This window comes from Triplophysa dalaica, chromosome 4 (genome assembly GCF_015846415.1).
Source record: "Triplophysa dalaica isolate WHDGS20190420 chromosome 4, ASM1584641v1, whole genome shotgun sequence".
Classification (NCBI taxonomy): Eukaryota; Metazoa; Chordata; class Actinopteri; order Cypriniformes; family Nemacheilidae; genus Triplophysa; species Triplophysa dalaica.
In genome coordinates this window covers 15,022,385-15,039,178 of record NC_079545.1, presented here as the reverse complement: position 1 = coordinate 15,039,178, position 16,794 = coordinate 15,022,385, and the positions used below count along the sequence as shown (strand labels likewise).

Below are 16,794 nucleotides of genomic sequence, written 5' to 3'. Positions count from 1 at the left end.
TTCTCTGGATAAAAGGCACGATTACGTTTACTCGACAATGATAACCCGGGTTTATATCTTGACAAGCTTCATTTCATAAATACTTGTGACAAAACAAATCTCACACTGAGTACATGCATTGAGACGTTTTTGTACTCCACATAAACCAATTAAATAGAAATGTAGATAAATTAAAAAACAATTTGGGCTTTCTATTCAGAAAAACAAACAGAAAAGCGTATGTCTCGTTCACTTGTATTTGTTAATAGAACACTCTTGCCCTTACCAATATGGCGGCGACGTTGACGTACGATTCAACGGCCAATGCGGCGTCTATGTAAGCATTACTTCGCAACATTTGCCATCCAATTGCAACTCTAGACTTGAGTTCCATTAAAAGTGTCTCCTACCAGTACCAGCGTGTCCAGCGCAGGAGTTTGAGACGCATGAATGTAAAACACATGCGGATCTCTTCTCGCGTCGCGTTATTTAACGTGCCCACCTACCTCGCAGAAAATCGACCGCGTCTTACATACAATGGACCTGCACATCTTGGACCACCGATTAAGGGTGACATCCATCAGCAAAACTGGACTGGAACATTACACTCATCCCCTTATCAAACTGATATTTCTGAGAAACAGGACGAGGTAAGAACACCCAACGCGTGAGTTTACAAAAATGTTTACGGGGTGTAATATCTCACTGCTCGAGTTCAGACACCTTTATTTTAAGCGCTTTTTATGCATGCATATGCATGGTAACATTGCATGCATCTGATGCAATTGGATTCAGCCTCACCCTGTTCTTGCTTAGTTTTAAGAACTGATGAATGGCAAAATAATGTATGATCTGCATATGCAATGGCCCTTTAATGTTGTATAATATTATGTCACACTGTAAATGCTTGTCAACGGAAGCTGTTGCAATATGAAGTGACATGCTTGTATCTCATAATGTAGTTAGACTGTGTTTTGGAGTATCATAGATACAATCATTACTTGGCATATATTCAGACCTCAAAAACACCTACATGTTAGACACACACACAAATTCTCATTATGGAGTCCCATCTAATCTGGCATTCTAATCGCTTCATTAAAGTCCCCCATTTACATTTTTATTAAAAGAGTTGTAATTGTGTGATTAAATAAACAAAAATACACAATTATGTTTTTCTCACGATTGTAACATTTAAGCATGTCCCTTTAGATCAAAAGCTTTTTAAGATCATAAGAAACATTCCACCCATGTAACCCTTAACTTGTTTGTTTATTTATAAGTAAATATAAAGTAAACATATGGACACATGCTGATTGTCATACATTAGCACAACATGTCCATAGTTCTAGGGTTAATGACGTCTTTTCATCCATTAAAAGTAATCCTGGATCAAACGTCATCGAACATTAAAAGGCAACATAAGTGAAGTTAGTTCTCTGAATAGATGCATTCACGATTAGCAGATGCCACTTGGTTACATTTTTAAGTTACTTTAATGCCACAATATTTTGAAGGAACTGATAAATGGCAAAAAAAAATTCTATGCAATAGCCCTTTTCTTTTAATATTTTGGACTAATCAAGAAAGATATTGTTTTATGCGGAAAGAAGTCTTTTTTATTGAGAAATGTTGCTTGCTTTTAAAGATGTGTTAGATGATTCAAGCAAAAATATTAAATTAAGTTTAGCAATTTATTTTGTTTAGTTTTATAGGTGGACATGTCCCAGCACTTCACCTTTGCTCGAACAGTGTTGCACAACAACAGTTTCCAAACCAGAATGTTCTCATACTGTAGTTTGTGAGAATGCTGAAGCATTTTCTCAAAATCTTGCATATAAAACCTTCTCATTTTGGTTTTAAACGTTCATATTTAAAGGTTTAGTAAGTCTTAAGCGTCCAAGTTTTGAATTGTCTTGGATTTTACCCATGACACTTTTGTTGCTTACAGTCTACAAGACATAGTTGAAGTTATGTGATGAAATCAAACAATGTTTCAGATTTCTATAAACTGGCGGACCTATGCAGTTTATTTACTTGTCTCTCTCATTTCATTGTATCTAATGGTGGCACATTAACCCATGTCTGTGTTATAAAATGTTCAGGGTTGTATAAAATATGGCTGATTTAAGTCATTGTAATATCCATCTTGGTTTGTGATTGGGATAATGCTGCTGAACGGGATTCTATTCTCTCACGCACATTAGTGTGCCATAAAGAGCGATGACGATGGTTTCTGCTCTTTACTTGATGGTCAATGGTCAGAAAGAGGGCAGAGAGGTCAATCTCACAGACCAGAAGGCAGGACTGAAAAGATTGAGGTAGTTTTGGATCACAGTAGACATGAGGGTTTACATTTGGTTTGTTCAACCATATCTTGTTGAGCTTTCCCGAACTTTGAATCCAGGGCCCGTATGAATAAAACTTAAATTAAGGTAACTTAAATTAAGTAAATTAAGGACTACAATGAATTAAAGTATGAAATGGCACTCCTTGACCCTCTGAATCAGCCAATAGGGAACCTGCAAGGGTGAAGTCTTAAACCGTGTCAACACCGGACGCGACAGGCGTGACACGATAAAGACATTAGACAAGCATTAGAACCCATTATAATTTCAAACATTGTCCGCACTGGATGCGGCGTGCCTGTCGCGTCTGGTGTAGGCACTGTGTTTGCACCTTGGCACCATTTATTCATGACTGAATTAAGACATTACTTAATTCAGAAATACATTTTTTCTTAACTTATATATAGAGCTGCAATCCAAAACTTATTTGGGTAAAATAAACCAAAATGTAGTTATTGGGCAAGTACATAAAAATCAATGTTGAAAACTGCCTGCCTTCCCTGCCCTGATTTACAACAGTAAGCTATCTGCCTCTGTTCACTCTTAACTAGGTTATGAGACTTCTTCAGCTCTTTTAAATCATTTAGGAGCTGAGATCTAGTCTTAACAACAACCTTTATGAATAACTCTTATTAATTAATTAGAACTTTGAAACACTTAAAGGAACAATACAGGATTTTTGGGATGATCTATTGACAGAAATGCAATATAATATACAAAACTTTTTCTTCAGAGGTGTATAAAGACCTAACATAATGAACTGTTATGTTTCTAATACCTTAGAATAAGCTGTTTATATCTACATACATTGCTTTTGATGTAATACAATGTGTATACACGATTTAAGGATAAAAAACGCTGTATTTTCCACATACCGTGCATGTTTGTATCTCCTCTTTGCTCCACCTCTCTGAAACGTGCTGATATTTTACAAAGCTCATCGCTCTGAAAAGCGAGGTGTGCTATGATTGGCCAGTTCACTAGTGCGTAGTGATTGGTCGAATATTGCACAGAAATGTGATGCCTTTTACCATATTTTGAACATCAGGTTCCAAAGCAATTGTACTGACAGGTACGCCCACCTTACTTGCGTATACATTTTGGCGGTCTTAGTCAAATCGTGTTATGAACTGAGTTCCACACGGGGGTGTGGTTACACGAGGCGTTTCAGGCAGGTCTGGGTGAGCATTCGCTTCTAGATAAAATACATCTTTTGTTCCGAAACTTGAATTTTAGCAATTTTACGTGTCTAATACATGCATGGGGAACTTATGACACACCAAAGACAAAGAAAAACACATATTTTCGGCAATCACCCCTTTAAAACGATTCTAGATAAACAATGACGCTCGAAACTGCTCCATCAAAAATGTTACTCTTAGTGGCTTCATTTATACGGGTCCTGATTGTTTGTAATGCAATGTTCCAGATTTTAGACTTAGCATGTCATCTCAAAGCCTGAATCCTTATGTGAACTTGTTTTTTTTCCTCAATTTCTTTTCAAAATGAGTCAATGTTCCTTTTCTCATCACTCCGAAATGAGAAACAAGTGTTTTGACATCTTTGTGTCATATTTATAGTCCTACTGAAAGCTTTGGTTCGGTAAACCGGATTAGGACCATCACTACACAAAAATTTAGTTGAAACATGTTTTTTGTGTTACACAGAATCAGTCACAGCATACACTTTTGAATTTACATGACTGTAAATAGGCTTTTAAATGTAACCACATCACTGTCTCGTGTTCATTTCGCTTTTTCTTCCGTCCTGGAGGATGTTGGTGTATTTCTGTGTTTTGAAAGGCCTTGGACGGCGAGGAGGAAGTTGAACCCCGGTAGCTGTAGATGTTGTTAGGAAGTGTGAGACCGCTTCACACAATGCCGCGGTGCTGAGTTAGCCTTGAGGGTGGGGATGTATTATTTCCCCTCGTAAGACTCTGAGTTGTATTCTGCTGAGTGGACTGAACAGGAATCAGCTGTGTGAATGAGACCTGTTGGTTGGTAAGTGGGTGCCGGAATAGTGTCACAGATAAAATCTTTTATCTGTTGTCAGATCAGAGCTGGTAAGCCGACGGCTTGACAGTGTTTAGTTCTTTCTCAACTGCTGAAAGGCTGATGGACGACAAAACTTTGATGAACAAAACTTATGTTTGATGTATATTTGTTTTTTTGCATTTTTATGACAGCGTAAAATCATCTTTTCTGTTGGAGCCGTTATGCAACCCGGGTCAAATTCCCGCTTCATGTCACTTCCTCTTACTGTTCTAAGGCAAAAATGCCCAAAAATATTATCTTTCAAAGATTTTATTATCTTCAAAGATTAAATGTTATTTATCGCATCCAGAATCAAAGTTTGTGATACAGATTATGTTTATACATGCGCATTTAGTATTTTATAATCACAAACAATACATACATACAAAACATTTGCATCTTCTGCTTCGTGTCGGGTGGTTCTTGGCTTTCACGTTGTGCATTAAAATGCTTTAATGCACGGCTAGCCATTGATTATCCCTTATATATATATATATATATATATATATATATATATATATATATATATATAATGTATTTTGAGTAAAATGGGATAGTTCTAAAAGGTTTTTGACCTCCATCGGGAATGGCTGCTTTAACATTTTCCTTCTCAGTTTCATTTGTGCAAAACTTTTTCCCATGAGTCTTGCTGCTGCTTTAAATCAGACTGAATGAAGTGGAACATGTTGTGCTGGGTTCCTACACGGGCACCTAAAGAATTTGGGTCAAAGCCAGTCGTGAAGTAACCGTTTCACACAAACAGTCTTAAATTGTCATGCACGTTGACCATTGAGCCATTAAATGTATGAATGGATTTTTTGTGTGTTGGCTCCATGTTCGTGTGTGTGTGGCTTCCATGTGGTCTCTCTCGCTGTCTGCCTGCTGTAAACACTTTCTGCCACAATCTGGCATTGTTTTTGTTCATACAATGTCTGATCTCTCTTTGTCTCTCTCTCACTATTCACAGATGCAAATTTTTCAGTCTGACGGAGACTCCTGAAAATTACACAGTCGTCCTAGATGAGGAGGGATTTAAAGGTAACCCACACAGACTACTTTCTAAAAGCCCACTGAAGACATCCTCAAGTGTCTCAGCCCCTTGACGAAGCATATCAGATGAGAAATGTAGTCCACATAATGTTAAATTCCATCAAAAAAATAAAAAAAGTGAATTAAGGTTAAGAATCCTTGTAAATCCAGTTTACTGTCTCGCATTTTTATTTAAGACCATATTGTGTTTTGATGATTACATTGATCTATTTTAACTCCCTTTTAAAACTGCAAACTCTTTTTAAACTATTCCAAATTCAGTCTAAGAGATGTTTAATGTTCGTTATCTATTTGCTTGAGATAAGCAGTCCACATTTGAAAGTTTGTCTTTTAAAGCTGTACAGTCCCTCATAGGAGCAATGCGTCTTAACTTGAGATATGTTAGTGTGTAAAGCGCTCTTCTTTTTTTTACGATGTGAAAAAAGCTCTGCCTGGTTGAGAATGAACCCACGAACATCAGGTGTTGCTCATCAGTTTCAACTTTTTTTTAAATAATTAAATCATTTTTTTAAATAGTAAGTTATTCAAACTGCAAAACTCTATTTCCGGCGCTTCACCGGAAAATTGACTCTAATTTACTTTTACAGAAGTGACCTCTGGAAACTTGTGGATATAACCTTAAATTTGTATTTATTCTCATAAATAACTTATTTTCATTGTTTTTGAAGCTTTCAAATACATTAATGGAATGTATTATTGTATTGTATTATCTGACATAAAGTTTTTATACAGGTCATATGTTAGAACATCAAAGCACTGAATTGTCTAAACAAATTGTTTCGTTTCAGGCATTACAATTTAGTTTCTAGTGGATATTAAGTCTGGTCCACTTTGTCACTTGTTTAAAACCTGTTCAGTTAATATTTGTAGTTGTGATTAAAGTTAGAACAGTATTATTATACAGTATCTCACAGAAGTGAGTACACCCCTCAAATTTTTTAAATAGTTTATTATATATTTTCATGTGACAACACTGAAGAAATTAAACTTTGCTACAATATTTTGTAGTGAGTGTACAGCTTGTATAACAGTGTAAATTTTCTGTTCCCTCAAAATAACTCAACACCATGGTCAGATGCCATTAATGTCTAAACCGCTGGCAATAAAAGTGAAAATGTCCGAATTGGGACCAAATAGATATTTTCCCTCACTAGTGTCATGTCAGTCTTTACTGTTAAAAGGTCTCAGGTGTGAATGGGGAGCAGGTGTGTTAAATTTGGTGTTATCGCTCTCACTCTCGCATAATGTTCACTGGAAGTCAACATGGCACCTCATGGCAAAGAACTCTCTGAGGATCTGAAAAAAAAGAATTGTTGCTCTACATAAAGATGGCCTAGGCTATAAGAAGATTGCAAAGACCCTGAAACTGAGCTGCAGCATGGTGGCAGAGACCATACAGGGTTTTAACAGGACAGGTTCCACGGCCTCGCCATGGTCGACCAAAGAAGTTGAGTGCACGTGTTAAGCGTCATATCCAGAGGTTGTCTTTGGGAAATAGACGTATGAATGCTGCCAGCATTACTGCAGAGATTAAAGGGGTAGAGGGTCAGCCTGTCAGTGCTCAGACCATATGCCACACACTGCATCAAATTGGTCTGCATGGCTGTCGTCCCAGAAGGAAGCCTCTTCTAAAGATGATACACAAGAAAACCTGCAAACAGTTTGCTGAAGATGGATTACAGGAACCATATCCTGTTGTCTGATGAGAACAAGATAAACTTATTTGGTTCAGATGGTGTCAAGCGTGTGTGAGTCAACCAGGTGAGGAGTACAAAGACAAGTGTGTCTTGCCCACAGTAAAGTATGGTGGTGGGAGTGTCATGGTCTGGCATTGGGGAGCTACAGTTAGAGCTACAGTTCATGGAGGGAACCATGAATGCCAACATGTACTGTGACATACTGAAGCAGAGCATGATCTCCTCCCTTCGGAGACTGGGCCACAGGGCAGTATTCCAACATGATAAAGACCCCAAAAGAGGCTGGGTGTAAATGTGATGGACAGGCAAAGCATGTCTCCAGACGTAAACCCCATTTAGCATCTGAGGGGCATCCTCAAAAAAAAGGTGGTGGAGCACAAGATCTCTAACATCCACCAGCTCTGTGATGTCGTCATGGACGAGTGGAAGATGACTTAAGTGGCAATCTGTGAAGCTCCGGTGAACTGCATGCCCAAGAGGGATAAGGAAAATAATGGTGGACATATGGTGGACAAAATACTTTGGGCCCAGTTTTGACATTTTCAGCAAGGGATGTACTCGTTCTTGTTGCCAGTGGTTTAGACATTAATGTGCTTTATTTATAGAACAAAATATTTATGCATACAACCATTAAAGGGATAGTTCACCCAAAACTCTCAAATCGGTCATCATTTATTCATCCTCAAAATCATTTAAAATACAGTATTCCTTCAAGATATCTTCTTTTGTGTTCTGCAGAAGATAGTATGTCATTAAGATTTGAAATGACACAAGGTTAAATGAAGCATTTTTTTTGGCCGAAATATCCCTTTAATGTAAAAAATGTTGAACAAGCAACATTATTGACCTTCAGGTGGGATGGTTGAGAAATACAAAAGTTCACGGCTCTTATGGTAGAAGGTCGCAGTCTTCTGCCTCTGACCCACACATCTGTTTCCCTTAGTGCCCAGAAAACTTCTACAGCTCTTTCCTCTTGTCAAAGTCTTCAGGAAGGTTAAATTAACAATCTAAAGGAGTTTTGAATGTACTTAAGCTTACAGGTGTTCTGAACAGAAAACAAGTTGTAGTTTGTAATTCTGACAGGGTTCTACTCTGATTCGTCTCTCATATAAATGTGAGTTGTTAATATATGTCATTATAATAGTTTGACCCTGTTAACTTAACTCCTAGTGTTGTACTCTTAAGGCGTCTTAAACTTCCTGTTGTTGCCACGATTGGTTAAGGTGTTTGGTTAAGGTGTTAATAGAATCATCATTTAACTTCCTGTTGTGCATTTTGGCTTCATCTCTAATTCTAAGAAGCTGGATGTCATAATGCAAGTACATTTGATATTTTCTGAAAGAGAAATCCCCAATGGTCTCCTTGGCAAATACAAAAAAATGTTACACTTATGTTCAGGAAGTCAACAATGTGATTGGGTTATTGGATGTTACACCAAAGCACGGCTGACCTCTCAACCTTCATCACACCTCTTTCTGCCTCCAGAACTACAGCCGTCGGAGCATCTACTGGTGGAGGGGTCCATCTGGCTCCCGCTCAATGTCGTCTCTAATGGAAACGCCTCCAGCAGTTCGCAGGCTGTAGGCGTCACCAAGATCGCCAAGTCCGTTATCGCTCCTTTGGCCGAGCAGCATGTGTCAGTTTTTATGCTGTCTACGTACCAGACAGATTTTATTCTGGTAAGCGAATGTGTGGCTATTGGCTATTCCAAACTGTATGTCATTCTTTCTTCTGTTTCGTTTTTATTTTGGTGTCAACTATCCCTTAAAATCTGAATTTAAACCCATGTCATATTACGACCAATATATCTATATAGTCAAAGATTATGTACATATGTGAATCCCATTGATGACGCATTTTTAATCTATTTATTTATCTATTTACTTGTTTTTTCTGTAATAGTGTAGTGTTCAAAGTAGGTATGCACCGATCCCATTTTTTAAAGACTGAGTAGGATTACAGATTTGTTTTTTGTGTACTTGCCGATACCGACGATGCCTGTACCGTTTCACAAAACAGTGAGACTAACACAAAAAGAATAGCTTCCTAATATCAAACAACTCCACCTTAAACACATTCTGAAAAAAAAAATTGATGTGCTTTTCACAAACAGTTATGTCACATGATGTATCAGTCCATGGTATCGGTGCATTTTTACAAGTACTAGTACATGAGGTTAGTATCAGGCCCTAGCACACAGCAAAGAAAGCAACTTGCATGTGTTGTGTGGGTCAACATTGAGCTAAGCTTAGCAAATCAGAAGCAAAGCAATGGGTTAATACATTATGTATTGAGGAAATTCTGATGCATCATAAACACATTCTGACATCCAAAAACACATACAACTGTGAATGTTTTACAGGTTTTTAGTCAACAAGTTTGTAAATATGTAACAAAAGTGATGTAATGCCGGCAGGTCTTTGTTCATTGTATTTTTTAATATTTGCAAGCTTTGAAACTCCTATCTCCTTAACTAATGGGCTCTAATGTCTTATACAACTATACCTCTTAATATGTCTTGTGCGCACTTCAAAATTTCACACAAAGCAACATTTTCTAACTTATTTTTATGCTTATGTAGAGATCCTTTTTCTAATGGAATCAAAACATTTCAGTTTGGTCCGTATAGTCCATATTGGCTCAATATTAGTTTTGCTCCAGAACCCAAAGTATTTTTTTTGGTAGCTGTGTCAAAGTGTCAACACACTGTTATGGTTGTAGGTACGAGAGAAGGATCTGTCAGTGGTAGTGGAGACTCTGGAGGAGGAGTTTAATATTTTCAGAGAGGAGGCGGGCGAGTCTGTGCCAGTTCAGAGTCAGGACGCCTGGAAGGGCCTTCAGAGAAACGGCAGAGAGGGTGAGATTCAACTTTGCGATGTTGACACGTGTCATCTTTAAAACATTTCGATTTTTTACATGTTTAAACAAGCTTGTGCTGATATGTAGCTGCTTTTAACATCCCCTGTCAAAACCTTTTAATATAGCCTTTATTGTCATGTCATGGGTATATTTTCAGCTTTTAAAAATAACAATAAATTAAATATTTTACCCAACTGTTTGCTTACCAAATATAAGTTTCTCTATCCTGTGGCTTTCATGGCCAGGCACATTAACTGAAAGTAGTTTTCTGTGTGTTTAGTTATGCAAGCGACAGTTCATCCTGTGCTGATTCCAGAGAATCAGTTCTGTGTTATGAGTTTGGATCCAGACACACTGCCAGCCATCGCCACGACGCTCATAGACGTTCTGTTTTACTCAAACAGGTATAAAACCTGAACTCACAAACTGACACTCTCTGCATGTTAGCTGACATTTTAGTTAACCTTTGCGTGTCTTTATGATGCCACTAGATGTTTAATGTAAAGTAGAGGACAAGATGAAAATCAATGTCTTCACTCTTTATTTAAAATGAATAATGAAGGTGTATTAAAAAATTTTCCTGTGCATTTTGCATATTTTACTGTGTAAACTATAGCTTAGCTGTAATAAAACATACAAAAAGATACAAAACATATGAAAACTTATTAAGTTAAAGCCCAGAAGAAAAAACACTAAATTTTACTCTGAAACAGTTTCAACAAATACTAATAAGTGGCGAAATTGTAGTCAGTGTATACTTAATTTCCAGTAAACCTATAATTTGTAGTCATTGTTTTGTATATTTTGCATATTTTATAATAAACACATATTCCCTGATATGCTGTAGTATTTTATATTGCCAAATCATTTAGTCAGATCTCGGTCCTAAAGTGAAACCAGCGCTATAAAAAGCTAAAAGTATTCTTTTATAACTTATAGCTTACATGCACTGTAAATCATATAGGAATCATATAAATCAAAGTGTTTCCCAAAATGCATAAAGATTTTCACTGACAAACTGTTTGATATTATGCAATGTCCCTTGAAGTCCTGGAGAGGGCGCCAGTGTGAACCAGGACCTGGAATGCATCAAATTCTTCTCGTTCACCTTGATCGATGGATACGTTTCTTTGGTGATGGACACGGAAGCACAACGACAGTATGACCCTCATAGAGACAGGAAACTGATAATAAAAGTGATTTTTCAGTTGTCCACTCAAATCAGAAAAAAGTTGTGTGTTTGTCTTTTCTTAGATTCCCGGCGGATCTTCTGTTCACCAGCTCTTCCGGTGAGCTCTGGAGGATGGTGAGAATAGGAGGGCAGCCTCTCGGCTTTGGTGAGGATCTTTAGCATTTCACAGAATATAACGGACAAATGCTAATTAAATGTAATCATTATTAAATTATATATTTTAATCAATACTTTGGTGTAATTATTCTAAAATGGAATATTTTATTTCAATTTCTGTCGGATTTTGGTGTTGTGATTCTTTTATTTGTTTAAGGTTACTGCAACATTAGCATTTTTGTGCGTTTTTTTTTTTTAATGTCCCCTTAGAAGGCAGCTGCCTGTGTAGCCTGTGCTTATAAGTAGACTTTAGGAGAAAATACACAATAGCTTTAGCCTCTTTAGTGATGTGTCTGTCTCATCAAATGATTAGTTCTGAATCTTAATTACTAGAATCTGATTAGCAGGAGTGATAAATGAACAGACACAATAGATTTAATCAGAAAACAACACTTGCTCCCAATTATTGACTCTCTTTGTCTGTCTTTTTCTGTCTCAGATGAATGTGGGATAGTCGCTCAGATATCACAGCCTCTCGCAGACAGTGATATATCAGCTTATTACATTAGTACCTTCAGTTTTGATCATGCTCTGGTAAGTTTTTTTCCTTTAACTAAGTAGTTTATTTAAACCTTAAGGTCAGGTGACTGAAGGCAGATATAATGCAGATCAATTTATACTGGTATTTTATAAAGACACTTATCGAATTGATCCGTGTGATCAAAATAATAATTGAACAGAATTCATATACAGGTCAGACGGCTTGGTTCAATGAGTTTTGCAATGCATTATAATATATCGCAGTTGTCCTTCTGGAACCTCGTATCTCCATATTTGGTGTTTTTTGTCATCATATTATTAGTCACACTCTATGTTTGTCACTGGGTTTTGCAAACATCTAAACAATAAAATGTATTACAAAGTGCTTATCAACTTTGACAAATCGAATATGGACATCCAAGGTTTAAGAAGGACAGCGACGATATGTATCATTTTATAATTCATTAATTGTCCTAAATCTTTTAATTTGACTGCATTTTAAAGTGCATTATTAAAATAAAAATATAAAGATATAATATAAATATTTACTCAAAATGTGTTAAATAGTATTTAAAACGAGTACAGAAATGTTTAAATTATCACAATAAATGTTTTATTCATGTAAGAAAAGGACATTTTTTGTCTCTGCCTATAGGTTTCACATTGATTTATTCTAGTTTGCATACATTATTCAGTATTTTCTAATCTGAATCATTTCATACCTTAAGATATTTAATGTGACATCAGACTAAACGAGTAAATATGGACAAATTGTTGTCTGATGTAAATAGATTGCAAATTTCCGTTCTGGAAATAGTGCATTGGCGTTATGGGGCCACACAAAATCCCCTCTGGTATCAGTCATATAACCAGGTCATCTTGTATTTCCTTTTTTTTTAATTCTTTTTCACTGTAACACGCGTCACAGCAGGAACTGCAGTGTTTTGAACTGCTGTTTATTGACCTATTATTAAATATGACTTACTATTATGAAAGATGAGAAGGTATCGTCTGGGTTTTTTACACATCTTTCACACACACCCACTCATAGATTTGTGATGCATGGAAATAGCTATGCTATATATAGAACGTGTTGATGGTGTAACACTCCGATGCAAACCAAACCATTTCCCATGAAAACTGCGGTGAGAATGAGAATGCATGAGGAAGTTGTGATGCAATGAGATGCTGCCGTGAGCATCTTATGTTATTGTCCCCTGGAAACACGTTGGTTGTTGCCAGTTGGTCTGGTTTACTGGGGAAATCTTAACCCAAAAATGTCCTAGATGGTAAAATCATGGCTGACATCATTCAGCGTTAAGTTGAAAAAATGTATCTGCACACATAAATCATGGCAAATACTGCCCCAAAATTTTTAAAAGTAATCTTAATTGTCCAAAAGGAACGATTTTGCATTTTGGTTTTGTGCCCTATGGTTCTTGTGCAGCTCAAACTTATGTTCATCTAATTGACGTCATAAGTTTGCATCTGGCTTTATATTTACAGATTTTGATTCTTTTTAAATGCCTTCTCCTGTCCAAACTTAATATGCAAGTTATCACTTATCTCAAATATTATACATTCAGCTGTACAGTAGTGTCCGAAAACTACCTCCATTTTTGGAAAATTGACATCTTAGCCCTCTATTTAAACCCATTCTAATACTCTAATCCATTCAGCAATACTCTTCAGTGGCATTTCTGATCGTGATGTTTACATTTTTCTGCATGTCACTCACTGCACTAATGGCTGGCTGGTCAGGACATGGTTAACTTTTAGCTTTACATCTCTCTACTTTTCTGGGGTTTTTTCTCAGGTGCCTGAAGAAGATATAGTCAGCGTGACGGAGATGCTTCAAGCTCAAAGGAAAGACGTTCCCCGCTGAGGCTCTTGTTTTGATCGTCCTCTTTACTTTGAAGAGCAAAACAAACCGAGAAATACAGTGGACGGTGAGCCACTAAAACAGTATTAGTCCTGATCGTCTTGCCTTTACAATCTCCCTTTAAAATACTGGGAATTACAAAACTTAGCAGACGTATCCACAGGCATTACAGTCAGGTCAAGTCATGTGTCAGTACATTGAAGTAAGCTCATTTTGTGATGAAATTGATATTTTGTGTGATTTATGCATTGGCGGAAAGATCTCTTTTTATTTCCGACACCGACAGTAATCTTTTGAGTCCACAGGCCATCAAAAATATATTATGTAGAATTAATCTGGATTTTTTGATTTGGCTTTTATTTCCCCTTAAATTAAAGAAATTATGTGTTGTGAATTCATTCTTAAATCACTGGCTTGATGACATTATTTGCATAGTGAGATTCAAATGAAAAGTATGTGTTGGGACACCTTTGCGGAACCCAGCTCCGTTGCTGCCTTAGAGTATCTTACAGTGTTTGATTTATGCTGTTAATATCCACTGTTTTTCTTCACAATAGGTAAACCAAGCACTTGGACAGATTTAGAAGTAATCAGTGAAACAGTTGTTTCAAAATGTTTTGATTATTTTTTTAAATGATGTATTGAGATGCTTCTGAATTTCTGAGAAAATTTGTTGATACCAGCAGAGATGCACTGAATGAAAATGTCTTGTTGGCACAATCAAAAAATGAATTCAGAAATCCGATCAGGTGAATTTATACAACTCCTTTAAGAGATCAATGGAAGTATCTCTTTGTTACAAGGAAAGCTCTGTTTTTCAGAGAGCTTTGATTCAGACACACTACAGCTAAATATACAGAATATTTCATTTATCATTAGTGTTGTATTTTGTTTCTGTATGTTTATGCAAGTTTTTTTTTTTAGATTCCTTATTTTTAGGGCACTTAATGCTGCTTAAGGCAGATCTCTCGGAGAATTTCTAATATAAGACTTTTCCATGTAGAGTAAAACCTTTGTTAAAGAAACTCCAGTGCCATCGAGGACTTTTGTTCAAACGTTTATTTTATCTCATGTTCTGTCTTCACTCTCACTATATCGGCACATTGGTTTGTCAAGGTCAATACTAATAATTCTGAGGGTATTATCCTTTGTTTTTTTAGAATAGGCTCAAGTCACTTTTTGTATATTTTATAACGTGTCAAAAAAAGTATTGCATACGGTGTTTGTTACTGTGCTGCTTATTCAATAAATAACCATAAAAAAACTCTGTTTTTCTTACACCTTTTGAATGAAAACGTAAATTCAGTTATACATGATGACTAGAGCATAATTTTGCATTTAATAAACAGTAAATGAGTTAGAGGACTATCTAAGCAAATAAGAATAAAAACAAATAATTCACCCAAAGACAAATGTTTCATTTTTTTTTTCACCCTTTTGTTGTTTCAAAATCTGTACAGAACTCCTTTTGTTTAACTCCAAGAAGATAGAAGATTTTGAGGAATGTTCCAGTGGTTTTGTGTTCACACAACAGAAGTCAATGGGGGTCAATGTTGTTTGATTATGAACATTCTTCAAAATATTTTCTTTGTGTTTTGCTAATGAAAGAAAGTCATGCATGTTTGATATGGCAATAGTAAATAAACTATGAAATACTTTTTATTTTTGGCTGAACTCTCCCTTGAAGTGGACAAATATGTCATTATTTCTCAAAATTGATCACAAATATATACATTTAAATACGCTTACAACATATACTACAAATTCACAATGCTTCAAAAGTTTGGGGTCACATAGTACTCGCCAGCGTCGCCATGGAGACGGGAGAAGTCAGAGCAGCACATTGGATGACAGATCAAAGCGTGAGCAACGTCTCCAGAGTGGAGAGTCATAACTCAGAGATATTGTCTTCTGTCCATAGGCTCAGACGAGTAGCAGCTGGAGGAAACCGTACTTACCAAACCTGGAAACAACAATTCCCTCGAAGCCGGATGTCTGACTCGTGCCTTAAGAAGACCCCATCTGAAGGACTCTATACGTTTATCTCCCCACGAGAATTACCCTTCATGTCTTAAACTGCACTTCTCGTGTCGTTGCTCTGCCTGTGACAATTTGCATCTATGTTTATATTTACTAAATTTACACAGTATGCACAGTACACAGACATATGTTATGTAAACACAAGCTTTTATTCTGGATGTGACACCCTTGACAGCCCACATTTATAATGAAACAAACTCCTTACACTTATATTTTTGTCCACTAAACTAAATTTCGAGTTGTAAGCACACGCCTTTAGATCAAAAGGTTTGTAAGGTTTAGAGAAACATTGAACCAAAGTAATCCTCAGCATTTGATGGGTAAAACTTTACAAATATTTAATGTTCTTGTTGATCAGCTCTAGATCTCGACACTGTCATGTGCATAAAATATGTACAACGTGATTGTTCACATGTTGCATTCTTGTAAAAACAATGAATTTCTTAGTTATGTCATAATTTGACACAACATCATAAACCAAAGGAATCTGGAATGATGTGACTTGAAAGGAAGGATTCCAGTGAGTTCATCTGTTATCAGGGTGTGATCAAATATAAACTCCCTTTACACTGACTCTACCATTAAACATCAGTAACAAACAACTGGTTTGTTTTATTCAGGGCAGAGGTAAATTTAATTATGATTGGTAACACTTTCTATAAAGCGGGTCTTACAGATACAGGTGCATGCGAGAAACGAAGTTAAAAATCACAAAAGTTGTGCTGAGGTTGTTTTAATACTCAGTGAAATTACAACTCTACCCATCCGAATGAGTTACATGATTGACAGTGTCTGACATGATTGTGAGCAGGAAGTGAGAATAACCTCAGTTTACCAAAATTACTCAAAGCAACAACTTGTTTGCATTTCTTTATCATGAGGAAGGTGTGTCATTATTTTATATCAGTCATGTTCATCTTTAATGTTGCCAGTTTGTTATCATGAAAAAATCCTCTCCTGATCAAGAATAGGATTGACTGCTTGTGAATTACATGAGTGTCAAAAAGTGACGTCTTTGTATCTTTTATAATTAAAATTGTATTAAAAGTTTCATGTGCGTATTGCATTGTGCTGAAGC

At 36.4% G+C, this 16,794-nt stretch overlaps 1 protein-coding gene across 2 annotated transcripts; it reads left to right on the top strand.

The window, feature by feature from the left end:
- The first annotated feature begins 358 nt into the window (after window positions 1-358).
- Window positions 359-16,594, top strand: castor1 (cytosolic arginine sensor for mTORC1 subunit 1). Of its 2 annotated transcripts, XR_008906566.1 has the most exons (10): window positions 359-629; window positions 5,328-5,398; window positions 8,593-8,786; window positions 9,829-9,964; window positions 10,247-10,370; window positions 11,015-11,125; window positions 11,221-11,303; window positions 11,754-11,848; window positions 13,611-13,743; window positions 15,598-16,594. XR_008906566.1 is itself a non-coding variant. In XM_056746988.1 (9 exons), exons 1-9 carry the CDS (start codon window positions 517-519, stop codon window positions 13,677-13,679), a joined length of 996 nt encoding a protein of 331 aa, XP_056602966.1. In that variant the 5' UTR covers window positions 359-516; the 3' UTR covers window positions 13,680-15,203. The 2 variants fall into 2 exon arrangements, 1 of the variants encoding a protein (XP_056602966.1); XM_056746988.1 differs by lacking the exon at window positions 15,598-16,594 and having other exon boundaries at window positions 13,611-15,203.
- The last annotated feature ends 200 nt before the right edge of the window (window positions 16,595-16,794 follow it).

Coding starts and splice junctions, on each gene's coding strand:
- castor1 (XM_056746988.1), top strand. CDS start 517: ATGGACCTGCACATCTTGGACCACCGATTAAGGGTGACATCCATCAGC. Junction 10,371..11,014: donor GTTCTGTTTTACTCAAACAG/GTATAAAACCTG, acceptor TGTCCCTTGAAG/TCCTGGAGAGGGCGCCAGTG. Junction 11,126..11,220: donor GACACGGAAGCACAACGACA/GTATGACCCTCA, acceptor GTCTTTTCTTAG/ATTCCCGGCGGATCTTCTGT.